The sequence below is a fragment of the Equus przewalskii genome, chromosome 2 (assembly GCF_037783145.1).
Source record: "Equus przewalskii isolate Varuska chromosome 2, EquPr2, whole genome shotgun sequence".
NCBI classification, from domain to species: domain Eukaryota; kingdom Metazoa; phylum Chordata; class Mammalia; order Perissodactyla; family Equidae; genus Equus; species Equus przewalskii.
Window position 1 is genome coordinate 32,681,744 of NC_091832.1, and position 18,180 is coordinate 32,699,923.

Below are 18,180 nucleotides of genomic sequence, written 5' to 3' on the forward strand. Positions count from 1 at the left end.
ATATGGAGTGTTTGAAGCAAAAGTTTTCCCAGGATTCCAGAGGAAACCTGTTTTGTTGTTTCCATGAGATGGGCAGACCCAAATTAAAAGTGCGTTGGTTACCTAAGTGTTTTCTATAGAACAAATGATCAGTTTCTCAGCTCATCTAAAAATGCCTAACCCCAAAATGTAGTATTTCACCTTTTATTGATGATGAACATATTGGAAAAGAATGGATATAGCTCATCCTGGCGACTGTCATTCTGATAGCATGGTGACATTCAGAATTAGACCATTTGAAGTTTTGGAGGACAGTTCAGACAATACACTGTTTATTTTTGAAACCATTTCAGTAATGTTTGGTTAACTTGTACAGTTTAGTTTGGGTTAGGTTTTCTTAGATTTTGTTGTAATAATCTGAACTATTCCTAAACTAAGCATTAATTGTGTCTAGATGTTTACCTCCAAATCTAGTATAGAGATTCCCAGGGGAACCACACTGGGTGACTTCCGCAGAATACCCACTTGTAGCAGACTCGGAGCAGAACTCTCAGTTAAGATCTGTGAAAACTGGGGCCGGTCTGGTGGTGCAGAGGTTAAGTACGCACATTCTGCTTCGGCGGCCCTGGGTTCACCGGTTTGGATCCCGGGTGTGGACATGGCATCACTTGGCAAGCCATGCTGTGGCAGGCGTCCCACATATAAAGTAGAGGAAGATGGGCATAGATGTTAGATCAGGGCCAGTCTTCCTCAGCAAAAAGAGGAAGATTGGCAGCAGATAGCTCAGGGCTAATTGTCCTCAAAAAGAAAAAAAAAAAACTGAAAACCGGTTAAGAATTACCTGACTGGCTCCCCCCCTCACCCCCCAACAATCAGTGATGCCTGTCGTAGCCCATCAAGCAGAAGAGGTGCGTTGGCAGGGTGATGACCCACCGATATAGTCCATGCTGCACCAGCCTCATTGTCTGGGAGCTTTAAAGTGCTTAGAGGGTGAGGGGAAGGAAACCCTATTAAGAGCATTCTCTAATTAATGGTTTTATATATGAGTAGGACTTTTATTTCTCAAGGAAAATATTTTAGAGAATTTTAAATGAGCACTGAATGGGAGAGCATTAAACAAGGTGTTCCTGCCATAAATCATTAATTTAACACTCTAATCATGGCAATGAGTTACACAGTTCCTGAATCTTGCCTCAGAGTTACTATAGGAAGTGGGTTTTGTCTGTATATGTTTGGGACTTACTACCTATGAATTACCATAAGAGTTTAAAGTGTCTGTCAAAACTTGATGATTTAGTGTTCCTAGAATTTGTGATAACTCTGAAAACTGGGGTAAATATGGTTTGAGGTCTTCCTGGTCTTTTGTGTGTGTGCGTGTGAGGAAGATTCTTGCTGAGCTGACATCTGTGCCACTCTTCCTCTATTTTATGTGGGACACCGCCACCGCATGGCTTGACGAGTGATGCTAGGACCACACACGGGATCCGAACCCAAGAACCTTGGGCCACTGAAGCAGACCATGCAAACTTAACCACTATGCTGCCAGGCCAGTCCCTTCTGTTTTTATATAAAAATTTTTTTATATAAACATTTAATGGTGTAAATTTCCCTCTAAGCACTAATTTAGCTGCGTCCCACAACTTTTGGTATGTTTTACTCAATTCAAAGTATTTTCTAATTTCCCTTGTGACCTTTTCTCTTTTGAAAAGCATATAAAGAACATCACCCCTTCCCCTCAAAAAAAGGTACCATAATTAGGATCATAATGGATAACTTTGTATCCTATTTATTTCAAATTCTGTCTTGAGCATGGTCACATGTCATTAAAGTGTTGCTTAAAAAACGTTTTAATGGCTGCATAATATTCCATCACGTGACTACCACAGTTTAACATTGTTCCTGTGGTTGGACAGGTAGCTTATTTCTAAGCAGTTTTCTATTATAAACAATACTGTGATGATTGCCTTTGGAAATATTTGCTGACATCTCTGTTTGCTTAGCATACGTCTTTAAAATGGTGGTTCTCGGGGCTGGCCCGGTGGTATAGTGGTTAAGTTCATGCACTCTGCTTTGGTGGCCCCAAGGTTCGCAGGTTCAGATCCCGCATACGGACGCCAGGTGCGGACCCAGAACTGCTCATTAAGCCACGCTGTGATGGTGTCCCACATAAAATAAAGGAAGATTGGCACAGATGTTAGCTCAGTGACAGTCTTCCTCAGGCAAAAAGAAGAAGATTGGCAACAAATGTTAGCTTAGGGCCAGTCTTCCTCACCCAAAACAAACAAACAAAAAGTGGTGGCTCTGGGTCAAAGGATATGAAGACTAGGAGAAGTCTTTATAAAGAAATATATACATTGAAATTGCTTTACAGAAAGCTTGTGCTGCATTGGGAAAGAAAGCCTTAGTATAGCCGAGGATCTTCACTGGAAGCAGGCAAGTTGGCATGCCGTCCTTCGTTGATTTCTGCCTTGGCTGTCTGCATGAAATGATGTCCTGAGAGCTAAGAAACTAAAAATTCTTTGAATGACCACTCAGAAGCAGTGAGATCTCCCCCCACTCTCCCATTCGAATGATGAATCTTCTTTGAACTGCGTAGCAACTATGAAATCTTTGACTATAAATTTCTGTCCATTGTGCTAGGAGGCATGCTCTTTTTTTAATCAATTATTTTGTTATTGAGTTCATAATAGTTTATATCAATGTGAGATTTCAGTTGTACGTTATTTCTTGACTGTCACCACATAAGTGCTCCCCTTCACCCCCTGTGCCCACCCCCCACCCCCCTTCCCCTGGTAACCACTGAACTCTTCTCTTTGTCCATGTACCTGTTAATATTCCACATGTAAGTGAAATCATCTGGTGTTTGCCTTTCTCAGACTGGCTTATTTCACTTAGCATAATTCCCTCTAGGTCCTTCCATGTTATTGCAAATGGGATGGAATGAATTTGTCTTTTTTCTGGCTGAATAGTGTTCCGACACACCCACACCCACCCACCCATACCCATCTTCTTTGTCCAGTCATTGGTCGATGGGGACTTGGGTTGCTTCCGTGTCTTGGCTATTGTGAATAGTGCTGCAGTGAACATAGGGGTGCATATGTTGCTTTGGATTGTTGATTTCAAGTTGTTTGGGTGGATACACAGTAGTGGGATAGCTGGGTCATATGGTAGCTCTATTTTTAGTTTGTTTTTTTTTAGGAAGATTAGCTCTGAGCTAACATTTGCTGCCACTCCTCTTCTTTCTCCTGAGGAAGACTGGCCCCTGAGCTAACATCCATGCCCATCTTCCTCTACTTTATATGTGGGACGCCTACCACAGCATGGCTTGCCAAGCGGTGCCATGTCCACACCAGGGATCCAAACTGGCGAATCCCGGGCCGCTGAAGCAGAATGTGGGAACTCAATTGCTGTGCCACTGGGCTGGCCCCCTACTTTTAGTGTTTGAGGAATCTCCGAACTGTTTTCCGTAGTGGCTGCGCCAGTTTGCATTGCCACCAGCAGTGTATGAGTGTTCCCTTCTCTTCAACATTCGCTATTTTAGTATTAGTGATTATAGCCATTTTAGCAGGCAAAAGGTGGTAGCTTAGTGTAGTTTTGGTTTGCATTTCCCTGATGATTAGTGATGTTGAACATCGTTTCATGTGCTTATTGGCCATCTGTATATCTTCTGTGGAAAAAGGTCTGTTCATCTCCTCTGCCCTTTTTTTTTTTTTTTTTTTTTTTTAAGATTTTACTTTTCCTTTTTCTTCTAAAGCCCCCTGGTACATAGTTGTGTATTTTTAGTTGTAGGTCCTTCCAGTTGTGGCATGTGGGACACCGCCTCAGCATGGCCTGGTGAGTGGTGCCATGTCCGCACCCAGGATTCGAACCGGTGAAACCCTGGGCCACCGAAGTGGAGTGCATGAAATTAAGCACTTGGCCATGGTGCTGGCCCCTCCTCTGCCCATTTTTGATCGGGTTGTATGTTTTTTTATTGTTCAGTTGTATGAGTTCCCTATATTATGGAGAGTAAGCCCTTGTCAGATCTATGATTTGCAAATATTTTCTCCCACTTGGTGGGTTGTCTCTTTGTTTTGATTCTAGTTTCTTTTGCCTAGAAGGCATACTCTTAAATGATAGATCCTTGGAGATCTATCAAAACAGAGCTAAAACTACATCTCTTGTCTATGGTCAGTATAGAGGGAACTTACTCATTTGTCCCCTAGATACCTAGCCTACCTGTTTTTCCACTCCCCAGACAGTTTTTCATTTGTGGAAGATTGTTTCCTTTCTTTACAATTTTGGGCATCATTGCAGACGTCGGCTCCTTTCCCTTCCTGCCTCCACCATCTACTCCATCTCCGAGGCCTGTTGATTTCATCTCATCGATGTGCTAGACCTCTGCTATCCTCCATTCCCATTGCCACTAAAGTGGTTTAGGGCTTCATCTTCCACTCGGAGAATTGTTGTGTCTTAAGCTTTTGTTCAGCTTTTGTCCAACATTTACTTTGCTGCCAAGGTGTTTCACCAGCCTGAAATCGCAGCAGATAAGGTCACAGCTGCTTACCTCTCCCCTGCCCACCGCTGTCGCCACTCGCAGGTCTCATATCGCACAGTCCTAGGAAAAAGTGCCCAGTAGGATTCTTCATCATTCTGTTTCACTGCCACAGTGTCATCGCATATTCTGTGGATATGTGCCCAGAAGTAGAATTATGGAAACAAAATATTGGTGTCATTTAACATTTTGAGACATTTTCTCCATTTTCCAAAGGGGTTGTGTTTAGTTACTCCTCCCGTGCACAATGAATAGACAGTGGCTCTCACGTTAGCCTGGTTCATCGTTGGAAAATTTTTGCTAATTCGATAAGTGAAAACATCTTTCACAGCTGTTTTAAATTTGCTTTTCTCTGGAGCTGAGTGTTTTCCCCTCTGTTGTTAACTGGTCTTACGAGGAAATTTGGAGGAAGAGGCAACCCTGTTTTTAAGAACTAGGTTGGGGACCGGCCCGGTGGCTCAGCAGTTAATTGCTCACGTTCTGCTTCGGCGGCCCAGGGTTCACCGGTTCGGATCCCGGGTGTGGACATGGCACCGTTTGTCAAGCCATGCTGTGGTAGGCGTCCCACATATAAAGTAGAGGAAGATGGGCATGGATGTTAGCTCAGGGCCAGTCTTCCTCAGCGAAAAGAGGAGGATTGGCAGCAGTTAGCTCAGAGCTAATCTTCCTCAAAAAAAAAGAATTAGGTCTGTCAGAGACCGAAGTGGACTGTTGGCTTTTGGAGTGTTGAGTTAATGACAGAAACAGCTTTATTTAGTTAGTTCATATTTGTTAGTTAGGACTCCTAGACACAGGTGACAGAAACTTGAAGCCAGCATAGCCGTAAGGAAAATGACTCGGTTAAGGAATCGAGGGAGGGTTTTTTTTTTTTTTTAAAGTCAGGGAAGTTTTGGACAAATCATAGTTAAAGAGGGGATGCAGTTGGGCCGAGGAGCAATTCATGAACCTCTTCAGCTCTGCTGCCCATGCACATCGGCGTGCTGCCTCCTTCCTGTGCTGAGGACAGCCCCGCTTCCCAAGTCCCACGCCGTGCACAAGTGTCTGCCACCGGAGGGGACTGTTTTCTTCCTCCCTTCTCTCAGTTCCGATTTGAAATATCTTGTGAGGGGTTTGTTTTTGGGTGGTGGATGGGAGCTGCATCCCAGCAGCTCTTGCTAGAAGCACAGGAACTGAGGAGCAGTTGGTTGTTCTCAGAAAGAGGCCCAGAGGCAGGGAGAGGTGAAGAAACTTGGCACATTCAGTCATGGGCGTCTGCCACACACAAACAAACCTGCTCTTCAGCCGACACGTGTAAGGAAATGGGATGTGAGGGTAGCAGGGAGCCCAGGAAGAACCAGGTTGACCGCTCTTCATGTTTTTGTTTGTGATTTGGTGCTCCCTCTGATGCCCCCGTGGGCAGGAGGAGGGATTTCTGGGAAGACCACCTGTGGGGAGTGTGTAAAGGGTACAGTTCTAAGGTGGTCGCAACTTTCTATTTCAGAAAAGGCGAGTGGCATCACTGTACGTAGATTAAATCGGGGATACTGTGACCTTGAAAAAGTTATTTGATTTCTAAGCCAGCATTAACAAATCCAGGTGTTTTCCAGGGCCAAGTAGGTAATCTCACTGAGTCAAACTGGCTGGGGTATTTGACATTAAATAGATCAGTCTTTCCATCTAAACATGTATCCCTGCCATTCATTTCTTGAAACACTGAGCCTCCTTGATCTGTCTCTTTGTACACTCCTATAGAAACAATTACGCAGAAATATTTTTCTACTGTAATAAGGACAAGCAAGTGATATTGACATCTGTGGCCTGCTCTTTTTTATTTTTTATTTTTTGGTGAGGAAGATTCACTCTGAGCTAATATCTGTTGCCAGTCTTCCTCTGTTTTATATGTGGGATGCCACCACAGCATGGCTCAATGAGCAGTGTGTGGGTCTGCGCCTGGGATCCAAACCCGAGAACCTCAGGCCGCTGAAGCGGACTGTGAACTTAACCACCATGCCACCAAGCCAGCCCCTGGCCGACTCCTAACGTGGATGAAACAGAGTGAGGGGCATTGGAGACTGGTGAATGGGAGAGGCTTTCTTCTTCTATAGGGGATTCTAGCCTTCGGAACTTGGCATTGTGCTGTGCTGCTTAGGTCGGCTTGGAAGTAATAGCTTATAATTAGATGCTTTTATGATTTATGCTTCTTAAGTAGATACTTTACTGCTCCAAACAAGACAGCCAACAAAAAACCCCTCGCAATATTGGGCTCATGTACAGAAGGCTTAGCCACTATTTGGAAGGCTTTCATCTGTTAGCATGAGCCACTTCTCGTGCAAAGTGCTGACGTTGCCTTTTTCAGTTCTCACCTGAAGTGTATCCTTCTATCTAAACTGGTCTATCACACCGGTTTTTTTTTAAAGATTGGCACCTGAGATAATAACTGTTGCCAGTCTTTTTTTTTTTCCCTGCTTTTTCTCCCCAAATCCTCCCAGTACATAGTTGTATATTTCATTTGTGTGTCCTTCTAGTTGTGGCATGTGGGACACCACCTCAGGGTGGCCTGACGAGCGGTGCCATGTCTGTGCCCAGGATCCGAACCAGCGAAACCCTGGGCCGCTGAAGCAAAGTGCATGAGCTTAACCACTCGGCCACGGGGCCGGCCCTGTTACACCCATTTTTAAACACTGTTTTGTACCTTGCTTTTTTCCACTAATGATGTTGTATGTACCACAACATTAAAAAGTTTTTTTCTTTCCTTTTTCTTTTTTTGTTTTTTGAGGAAGATTAGCCCTGAGCTAACTGCTGCCAATCCTCCTCTTTTCGCTGAGAAAGACTGGCCCTGAGCTAACATCCATGCCCATCCTCCTCTACTTTATATGTGGGATGCCTACCACAGCATGGCTTGTCATGAGGTGCCATGTCCACACCCAGGATCCAAACCGGTGAACCCTGGGCCGCTGAAGTGGAATGTGTGCACTTAACCACTGCGCCACCAGGCCGGCCCCTCTTCCTCTATTTTGTGTGTGGGATGCTGCCACAGCATGGCTACATGAGCGATGATTGCATCTGTGCCTGGGATCTGAACCTAGGAACCCCAGGCCGCTGAAGCAGAGCATGGGAACTGAACCGCTACGCCAGCAGGCCAGCTCCTCTCTTTTTTTTGACTACAGTAGTTTCCATTCTTTGGTTATATTATCAGTTTCTTATTGATGAGCATTTATGATGTTTCCAATCTTTTACTACTATTAGTAAAACTTTAGTGGGTAATGTTCCAAAATATTCAGACTGTATTGACCTAGTAATGTCCTATGATTTACAGCAAAAGATAATCCAAGCTCATATATTGAGTCACTTATCGTGTCCTTTTAGACTGTTTTAATCTGGAATAGTTACTCAGTTTTTCTTCATATTTTGTGACATTGACATCTTTTAAAAGTACAGGACACTTTTATTTGTAGAAAGTTCCTCAGGTTGGGTTTGTCTGATGTTGCCTTGTGGTTAGATTTAGGCTGTTCACTTTGGTAGGAACAGCACAGAAGTGATGCTATGCTCTTAGTGCCTCCTACCAGGAGGTGCATCCTGTGGGTTAGACCCAGTGCCTTCCCTTTGGTCATTTAGTTAAAGTGGTGTCTGCCAGGTCTCTTCACCGAAAGATACTATTTTTCCTTTTGTAATTAATGAACAACTTGTGCTGAGATACTTTGAGACTATGTAAATACTCTCTTACTCAAACTTGCTACATTAGCATCGGTCGGTGATTCTTGTGTTAATCTCATGGATGCCAAATGGTGATTTTCTAATTCTGTCCTTCCTTCTACTTTGATGACTGGCTTTCTTCTCTAAGGAAGCGATTTCTCATCCATCCAGCCAGCCGTCTATTTCACGATGGGTTCCCACTTTGTTCCCTAGGTTTTAATCCTGTTATGTATTTTGTTGCTCACATTGTTCCGGATTTGGCCACAGGGAGCCCCCTGCGAGCTGTCCTTTTGTGTCCCCATGATTCTTTGAGTACATCCTTACTTTTTACGCACAGGAAGATGTTCCATGTTCATCTTGTACTTTCCCTACCCAGCCTTGGAATCAGCCGTTTTTCCAGAGTCCTGGGTTCTTTGAGTGGGGAATATTTAGAAGTCAAGATCTTGTTGTTAAGAGTGCTCATGTTACTGCTTTTAGGCCCTCAGCTTGCCAAAAGGTATCTAGCTTAGGTTGCCTGATTAAATTTCAGATATACAACAAATACTTTTTTAGTATAAATATGTCGTTTATCTGAAATTCAAATAGCTTCTGTCTTGTATTTTATCTGACAACCCTAATGTACCTATCTCTCTCTGTTAAAACCCACAAGTTTACACTTACACCTGTAATTCCTAATCAGTATTGCAGGGTTCATTTTATTCTTCCTTTCTTATTTGTAACTTTCCTCTCCAAAACTTGGTTTTCTTTATCCCCAGTGTATGTACTTATGTGTTTAATTGTAGAATGTACAGGATATTGTTTCAGAATTGTTAACCTACAGCTGTGAAAAGGAAGCTCTTAGAGTTTAGTATCTGTTCCTTTGTCTTTAGCCTGAGGGCAGAGCCCGCTAATGACTGTCTTCATTCTGCTTGGGTTGGTTCCCCACCCCTCCTCCCTTCAGTGTGGGTACGTTATTCAATTGAAATATGTTTCTGTTGGTGTTGAATTTAGGGTTCCCCCATCCTTACTGATTTATTTTCATATGTGTGTATGTGTAACATACACATGGCCCATAAACTCAGCAATGTATGGAAAGATAAATTCAGAAAAGTGTCACACACCTCTCTTTTTTAAATCTTTTTCTTTTTTATCCCATTTATGCTCTGTAGGTAACCAATTTCATTAGTCTCTGGTTTATCCTTTGTTTCTTTATGCTCAAATGAGCAGATTTTCTTATTTTCCCATCTTACACCAAAAAAATAGCATCTTACAGACACTATTTGCACTTTGCTTTCCTTCCTTACTAATATGTCCTGGAAATTATTCTGCAACAGTTCGTAGAGGGCTTCATGTGTTTTCCGTGTTTCCGCTGCGTAGGACTCCATTTTGTGGATGTGCCATAGCCCGTGTTTGGTCATTTGGGTTGTTTGCAGTATTTTGTAGGTGCAAACAGCACTGCAGTGAATGACCTAGTGCATGTGTTTTTGCGCATCTTCAAGGTGAATTCCTAGAAATGAAATTGCTAGGTCAGAAGGTGGCCGTGTATGTAGTTTTGTTAGAGATTGCAGAATTCCTCTCCATAAAAGCCCTTACCAGTTTGCATTCCCATCAGCAGTGCATGAGTGCCCTTTCCCCACAGCATCACCCCCACACAGAGTGTGGTGGTATACTTTTCTTGGTTGTGCTAATCTTATGGATAAGACATAGATGAAAAATGGTCTTATGGTTATAGTTTTAATTAGTTTGCATGTTTCCTATCATGAAACTATGGTATCTTACAATTCAACAATAATATTTTTTTCGTAGACGAAACTGCAAAGGAAATCCGAATTGCTTGGTTGGGATTGGTGAGCATATTTGGTTAGGAGAAATAGATGAAAATAGTTTTCATAACATCGATGATCCCAACTGTGAGAGGAGGAAAAAGGTAAGCCATCACTTTTTAAATGATTACTATATGGTATTCCTCTGTTTCTGTTTTGTTTTATTTTGTTCCTATGATCAGAAACCTATGCAGTGTTAAGATAAGTAGTGGAATTTAAGACTAAACTGCTTGAATTGGAGCAGTTTTTAGTGGTGTGATTTTAAACAGGTAGCTATATAATCCAGTAAGCCTTTAAATAGCAGTTTTAGTTTAAATGCCGATTCTGTGTTTGTGTTAACGCTGCCTGTTTTATTCTGAACTCTTTTTAAGGCTCTTGGAGGGAGGCGCTGATGCAGGGGAACAAACTCCTGTAATATCACTTTGCTTTCTTGGGCTTGTGTTCTTTTTAAATTTGTCTTTTTCTTTTTTTCCCCCCTCCTTCTTCTCCCCAAAGCCCCTCGGTCCATAGCTGTGTATTCTAGCTGTGGGTCCTTCTGGCTCTGCTCTGTGGGACGCCGCCTCATCATGGCCTGATGAGCAGTGCTGGGTTTGCGCCCAGGATCCGAACTGGCGAAACCCTGGGCCGCCGAAGCAGAGCACATGAACTTAACCATTCAGCTATGGGGCTGGCTGCCTCATAATTTTTTTTTAAAGGGAAATTGATTCTATAATTGTAAATTTTGTATTTTTGTAGAACTCATTTGTGGGCCTCACGAACCTTGGAGCTACTTGTTACGTCAACACATTTCTTCAAGTGTGGTTTCTCAACTTGGAGCTTCGGCAGGCGCTATACTTATGTCCAAGTACCTGTAGCGACTACATGATGGGAGATGGCATCCAAGAAGAGAAAGGTCAGTGGGGATGGGTGCGAGGAGGGCTCACTCCTGAGTGTATTGCCACCTGGATCACTTCTGAACCAACAAATAGAGGAAACTGACTGTCACGTGCTCCTTATGTGCCAGCTGTGGTGCTGGATCCTCTGTAAACGTTGTCAGGATTCAAAATCTTTTTCCCTTTTTTCTGTATATTTATCATTTCTGCACCAAAATGGCTAATATTCAAGTGAAGGAAAGGCATTTGATTATGTAGCTTATGTAGCTTACATCTGCAGTTTTTCTATGCATATGCTGTGATTGTTGTCCGTTAATTTCTAGTGATTGATAAAAATCAGTGAGTAAAGCAGACAGGCTTTCTGTTGTCCTGAATTTGAGAGACTTAATACTTCAATGTAACCAATGTCCTGATTCCCAAATAGACTCACTTACATGACGCCCTCTGAAATTAAGATGAAATTAACGACCTGGGGAAAATCAGCCACTATATGTGACTACACTCATTGCAGACTTACACAGAATCAGTTTCAAATTGTTCCGCTGGAATCACTTAGTTTTTTTCATGCCACAGTATGTGGATTGTTCTTCCTAATTGAGATTACTTTTTAGAGATTATTCTCTTCGAGATGGAACTTTCATGGAATGAACCAGATTTTTCTCCTTCTCAAAGCTGGAGGGTGGAGGGGGTGAGTGTGTAAGATCCCGTAGGTCTGGGAGCTCCAAGTTGGGAACTTTCGACTCTTGTTCCCACCTGTGAATCCTGTGCCATCTTTTACGTGGTATGATTTGAGCAGATGGCTGCTGTCTTGGACTCAGAGAGAGAAGAGGTAGGATTCGACAGTGGGGATGCTTCAGAGTCCTGGTCCTTGTTAATAGCAGTCTTTGCTTCAAAACACAGCACTTAAAAATTCTTAACGTTTGTTTCCTCAATGCTTTATTTCTATAGTTCTGAATATTTAAATCTAGATTAATAGTATATTATTTAAAGTAATAGTGTGTAAAGGATGAGTAAGGTAAATGTATTATTTTTAATTTTTAGCATTGTTTTGCTGGTGTATAAATTTACCAGTGAGAAGACAGCTAAATAAAAGTGCAGACTAAATTTGTATTTTATAAAATGGTGTACCATGGCCTTCTTGGAGTATTGTGGCTTTAATGTGTATCTTCATGAAATGTTTTGTTTGGGGCCGGCCTGGTGGTGCAGTGGTTAAGTTCGCACATTCCGCTTCCAAGGCCTGGGGTTTGCCAGTTCGCATCCCGGGTGCAGACCTATGCACCGCTTGTCAAGCCATGCTCTGGCAGGCATCCCACATATAAAATAGAGGAAGATGGGCATGAATGTTAGCTCAGGGCCAGTCTTCCTCAGCAAAAAGAGGTGGATTGGCAGCAGATGTTAGCTCAGTGCTAATCTTCCTCAACAAAAGAGAAATATTTTGTTAAGTTTCTGAATACATACATTTTTATATATATATATTTTTTTAAAGGATTGGCACCTGAGCTAACGACTGTTGCCAATCTTCTTTTTTTTTCCTGCTTTTTTCCCTCAAATCCCCCCAGTACATAGTTGTATATTTTAGTTGTGGGTCCTTCTAGTTGTGGCATGTGGGACGCCGCTTCAGCATGGCCTGACGAGCAGTGCCACGTCCGTGCCCAGGATCCGAACTGGAGAAACCCTGGGCCGCCAAAGTGGAGCGTGCACACTGAGCCACTTGGCCACGGGATTGGCCCCAAATTTTTGTATTTCGTCGAAGTCCTTCACCTTGTTCTCTGATGAGTATACGTTTCTGGGCTACCTTAACAGGCACGGTGCAGGGAAGTGGAAAGAGTTTATGTTGGAAATGATGAACTCTTAAGTTTCAACCTAGGAAAACCAGCAGAGTGTGAGTTAAGACCTTACAGAGTGTCTGACCTGTAAAATACAGGTTGGAATAGTTACAAACTTGCTTGAATAGCTTTTAACAGCCTGCAAAGCCCTTGCACCCCAGGAAGTCAGATTTTTATCTATATTTTACAAATGAAATATTGACTTCCTGAAAGTTGGTAAGAAAGAGATAAACCATTCAGAGTCCAATCAGGAGACAAAAACTACGCAATAGTTGGAATAGAGAGTAGGGAATTATTAATAGGAAATTCAAGTAATTGGGGAATTGGTTAGTGAGGATTAAAGAGGACTTGAAAGAATACAGGACTAGCAGATGGAGGGAGCAGCCACTACCCCTAGGACTGGAAGAGAGCGCCCAGGGAGGAGTCCCTCACCCCCACTGCCCACGCCTGAGATGCAGGCCTCCAGACAGAGAGGGCTCTGCCAGGGCTCACTAGGTGGTCCAAAGGTGCTGAGAGGCGTCAGTGGGGTCCCTGCTGAAAACTCCACAGGGAGAGCTGGGCCTCAGAAGCCCCTGCCTCGCCTGTCACCTGAGAGGGTGCCCCGAAGGTTAGTCTCAGGGTGGCCATCCAAGAGGAAGTGCCTCACCAGAGACATTCCACTGTGAAGGTAGCAGAGGAGGCGCTGGAGGGAGCTGCTGCAGGAACCCGGAGTCCTAAGAATGGTGTGTGTGCGCGCGTGTGCGTGAGCGTGTTGCGTCTCCCGGCAGAGGCTGGTGAAAGACGCACCACTGAAACCTCCAGTGCCCCCTACTGACAAGACTTGACCTTGCACTAGCCCGCAGAGGAGAAGTATTTGCAGAGCTCATCTCAGTTATCACAGAGCAGGCAAAGAAGGGTGGATTTGGATCTGAGAGGCAATAAATTGATAAGTGGTGCAAAAGACAGTGCTCAGCAGTTTTAGGGCTCTTGAGAGTCATGCTCCCTATGTGCATACTTTGCCCCAGTCATTAAAACTTCAGCTCTAAAGTTCTAGGATTTTTGACAGTGCATCATTGCGTTGTAAGTTCAAGTTTGAGTCTCTATGCTTGAGGTTCCTGTCACTTGCTCTACTTGTGGCGAATCCATATTAAAGACATTATATTGAAGTATTTGGCCACCTTAAGCGAATGGTAAACACGGTGTATGATGTTTACTACTGGAATGGATGTGTCATTGTGATTTGACCCTCTAGAAACTAGTCATGACTGCCGCTGTTGTCACGCATGTATAACCTCCTGTGTTTAGGGGATGTATATAGATGTAGATAGACAGCTGTGGCTGCCTTATTACTTCCGAAAGACATGTGATTGCTAATTTGTTTCTTTTACAGTTTTAAGACTGTGATAAAATACTAGTATAGTTTGAATGTAAGAGTGTTTAATTATGTTCTCATGTGAAGAACATGAAAAGAAGTATATTTTAAAAAAAAGCAGATTTTGTTTTTGTCTAACAAAATCAAACACATATATTTTTTAATAGATTATGAGCCTCAAACAATTTGTGAGCATCTCCAGTACTTGTTTGCATTGTTGCAAAACAGTAACAGGCGATACATTGATCCGTCGGGCTTTGTTAAAGCCTTGGGCTTGGACACGGGGCAGCAGCAGGTAAGAACCTTCTGTTATTATTTTTAATATAAAAAGATACCCAAGTGTCGTTCCTTAGAATGTTTGTAGAAGGAAATGAAGTGAAATGCCTTTTCTTTTTTTAAATTGGCCCCTGAGTTAACATCTGTTGCCAACCAATCTTCTTTTTTTTCTTCTTTTCCCCAAACCCAACTCCCTGCCCCCCCCCCAATACATAGTTGTATATTCTAGATATGGGTCCTTCTGGTTCTGCTATGTGGGATGTTGCCTCAGTATGGCCTGTTGAGCGGTGCTAGGTGCACGCCCAGCATCCAAACTGCCTAAACCCTGGGCCGCCAAAGTGGGGCATGTGAACTTAACCACTTGGCCAGGGGGCTGGCCCCTGAAATGCTTTTTAAAAAGTAGTATTTTTCGGGGGCCGGCCCTGTGGCCGAGTGGTTGGGTTTCCACGCTCTGCTTCATCGTCCCAGTGTTTCGTCACTTTGGATCCTGGGCATGGATGTGGCACCACTTATCAAGCCACGCTTGGGCAGCATCCCACATGCCACAGCTAGAAGGACTCACAACTAAAAATGTACAACTATGTACTGGGGGGCTTTGGGGAGAAAAAGGAGAAATAAAATCTTTAAGAAAAATTAGTTTTTTTCTATTTTGAATTAGTGTGTTTATTTATTGTCCAGTATATTGCACATTTTCCTTGATTCCATTTCTAAAAATTCATATGTGGGCAAAAACTGATTCGACATAGCTCAAGGCCTTGTTTCAAAAGGCCAGGTTCAAAGTACAGATAGTTTCTGGAATATTTAACTTGTTACTATTTGTACTAGAAGTTGAAAAGCAAGATATGATTTTTCTTTTTATTAACCCAAACTTGTGTTGTAGGATGCCCAAGAATTTTCAAAGCTCTTTATGTCTCTTTTGGAAGATACTTTGTCTAAACAAAAGAATCCAGATGTTCGTAACATTGTCCAGCAGCAGTTCTGTGGGGAATATGCTTATGTAACTGTGTAAGTGTGTTTCAGCTTTTTCCTGGTCCATTTTATTCTCAGACAGTTGCTCATATGTTATCTAGTTTGCAGTTCAGTTCCAAATTATAGCTTTAGTGGGCTGTCATGGGACCTGAAATATTTATAGTTATCTATTTCCATGGGAACATGTAAACAATTGACTTGATAATTGCTGTTGAACCCACCCCGGTGTTGGGAAGTGTGTCTGAGTTCTTGCCATTTACTTTATGGCTGTGGGGTGAGCTGAAAGAGTAAGATTGGAGCCGGCTGGAATACTGAGAGTAAATGTAAAATAACTCTTAAAAATTTCCCTAATCATAAAATACATGGCCTCACCAATTGCTTCTTCTTTTTATTTATCTTTTAAACACACATAGTGTAAGTAATTTCTGTGTGAGAGGACTAAGGCAATAAATGCTTCTTTACGTATTTGTGGGATGTAATGCAATAGAACGTTATTGGTTTTGCCACTCGATCTTAATTTTATCACTCTCTTTTATTGTAGTTGCAATCAGTGTGGCAGAGAGTCTAAGCTTTTATCAAAGTTTTATGAACTGGAGTTAAATATCCAAGGCCACAAACAGTTAACGGATTGTATCTCGGAATTTTTGAAGGTATTCAAATTTTGGTGTATATGTTGTTTCTGCTCATTGACAGCTACTTGCTACCATGAATTTTTTTTTGATTTAATGGATAAATTAACTCAACTTTTTCTACATATGAAGTGTCTCTGTTTATGTAATGATGTAGAAGAAACTTTGTAAATTATAATGTATTGAAGCAGGCTGTGTCTTAAAATAATTTTTGGTTCAGGTTATTTTATATGTCAAGTTATGTATGTGTAAAATTTTATTGTGTGATTGGGTGCAGTAGAGCATTTAAGGAGATCTAAGCTGTTACCATCAGCTTAATTTACCTTTTCGTTTAATGAGAGCTAGACTGTGGAATGCAGATGTTTTACATCAGTATGGCCCTGCTTCAGTGCCTCCACTCCATTTTTCTACTTTCCGCATGTTTAGATTTACGTAGAGCTGTGGAAGTGTTTCCCTTTTGTTCTGAGTGGAACAGCTGCGAAGAGGAAACCTTTGTAACCAAGTAGGAGCAGACATGCAGCAAAATGGATGAGCTTATGGCATCGCTTCCTTTCTTAAAATATTTTTGTACTTTCCCTACCCATTTAGCACAACCATTAGCATGCTGGAAGTAGTCATTTATTGAATTCATTCAGCTAAACATTGATCGAGTGTGTACAGTGGTCGGGCACTTGTCAGCTGTTGGGGATAGCGATAGTGAATGAACAGACAAAAAAATTGCCTTCGAGGAGCTTTGAATTTAGTGGTATGGGAACCAGGGAGGGACAGTAAAATAAGGAAAATATGTAGTGTGTCAACTATAATAAGTGCTATGGAGACAAATAAAGCAGGGAAGCGGGATGGGGAATGTGCAATGAGGAGGGTGAGGTTGGTTGGAGTTTGAAATAAAATTATTGAAGGTGAAGGAGGGAGCCAAGCAAGAATCAGAGAGGAGTGTTCTAAGTGCAGACCCTGAGACGAGGACGTGCCTGGTAGTTTGAGGAACAGCAAGGAGGTCAGTGTGGCTGAAGTGAATAAGCAAGGGGAGAAGGCTAGAAAATGGAGTCGTAGAGGGAACTAAGGACCATATCAGCCAGGGCCTGGTATAGCTTTGTCAGGAGTCTGACTTAACTCTGAGCGAGATGAGAGCCATCAGAGGGTTGTGAGCAGAGGAGTGATACAATCTGTTCTAACCCTGGGTGCTATCTTGAGAATAGGCTGAAGATGGGACAAGGACAGACAGCAGGAGTTGATGGTGGCTTGGACCAAAGGTAAGCTGAAGAGGGGATAAGTAGTGTCTGGATTTTAGATATATTTTCAAAGTAGAGTTGATAAAATTTGCAGACTGGATCTGGAGAGACAGAAAGGAGTCAAGGATTACTGAGTCTTTGGCCTGAGCGGCTAGAGGAGTGGAGTCGCCATGTGCGGGATGGGAAGGACTGTGGGAGGAGCAGGTTGGGAGAGGAATTAGGAGTTTGCATAGGGCACATTACACTTGAGAGGTACAGTTCAGGGGAGAAGTCGGGGCTGGATAAAACCATCAAGGCAGTGACAGAGAGACGAGGACCAAGGACTGAGCAGGGACATTCAGACATTGAGGGATCAGGGAGATAGGGAGAGCTGGCAAAGGATGCTGAGGAGTACTGGCCAGTGAGGTAAGTGGAAAACAGGCGAGCATGGTATCTTGGAAGCCAAGTGAATAAAGTGGTGGTACTAGGATTGTATTACCTACAATAATCTGTATCAAAAAGCTATTACAGAAACATAGAAGAAAAATTTAGGAAAAAATCACTATTGGCTGTGACGTTGGAGTTTCCTGTGCTCCTTTTTTGGCTTTGTCTCATGAATGTTGTGAATATATGTATGTGTAAAATTTTTTGTATATGTAATTTTGTATTCTGGTGCCCATATGCAGTTTCTACCCTTTTAAAACTGTTTTTAAGTTAATTTTGCATCAAAGTACACGTGATTTTTATTTTTTTCTTTTTGAGGAAGATTAGCCCTGAGCTAACTACTACCAATACTCCTCTTTTTGATGAGGAGGACTGGCCCTGAGCTAACACCTATGCCCATCTTCCTCTGCTCTATACATGGGACGCCTACCACAGCATGGCTTTTGCCCAGTGGTGCCATGTTCGCACCCGGGATTGGAACTGGCGAACCCCGGGCCGCCGAGAAGCGGAGTGTGTGAACTTAACCACTGCGCCACTGGGCCAGCCTCTGATTTTTCTTTTTTAAACCTACTTCCTTAGAATTCCCAGAAGTGGAATCGTTAGGACAAAAGACCTCAA

The 18,180-nt window shown here is 42.7% G+C and overlaps 1 protein-coding gene across 4 annotated transcripts in view; it reads left to right on the top strand.

The window, feature by feature from the left end:
- USP48 (ubiquitin specific peptidase 48) overlaps positions 1 to 18,180 on the top strand; it is an 88,064-nt gene that overhangs the window by 17,182 nt on the left and 52,702 nt on the right. For all 4 annotated transcript variants that reach the window (XR_011534520.1, XM_070599400.1, XM_070599411.1 and 1 more), the window contains exons 2-6: positions 9,971 to 10,091; positions 10,723 to 10,879; positions 14,204 to 14,331; positions 15,193 to 15,317; positions 15,823 to 15,931. Coding sequence is in view for 3 of the 4 variants with exons in the window: in XM_070599400.1 (XP_070455501.1) it covers positions 9,971 to 10,091; positions 10,723 to 10,879; positions 14,204 to 14,331; positions 15,193 to 15,317; positions 15,823 to 15,931 (640 nt within the window). In the remaining variant the exon portion in view is untranslated. The remainder of the gene's footprint in view (positions 1 to 9,970; positions 10,092 to 10,722; positions 10,880 to 14,203; positions 14,332 to 15,192; positions 15,318 to 15,822; positions 15,932 to 18,180) is intronic.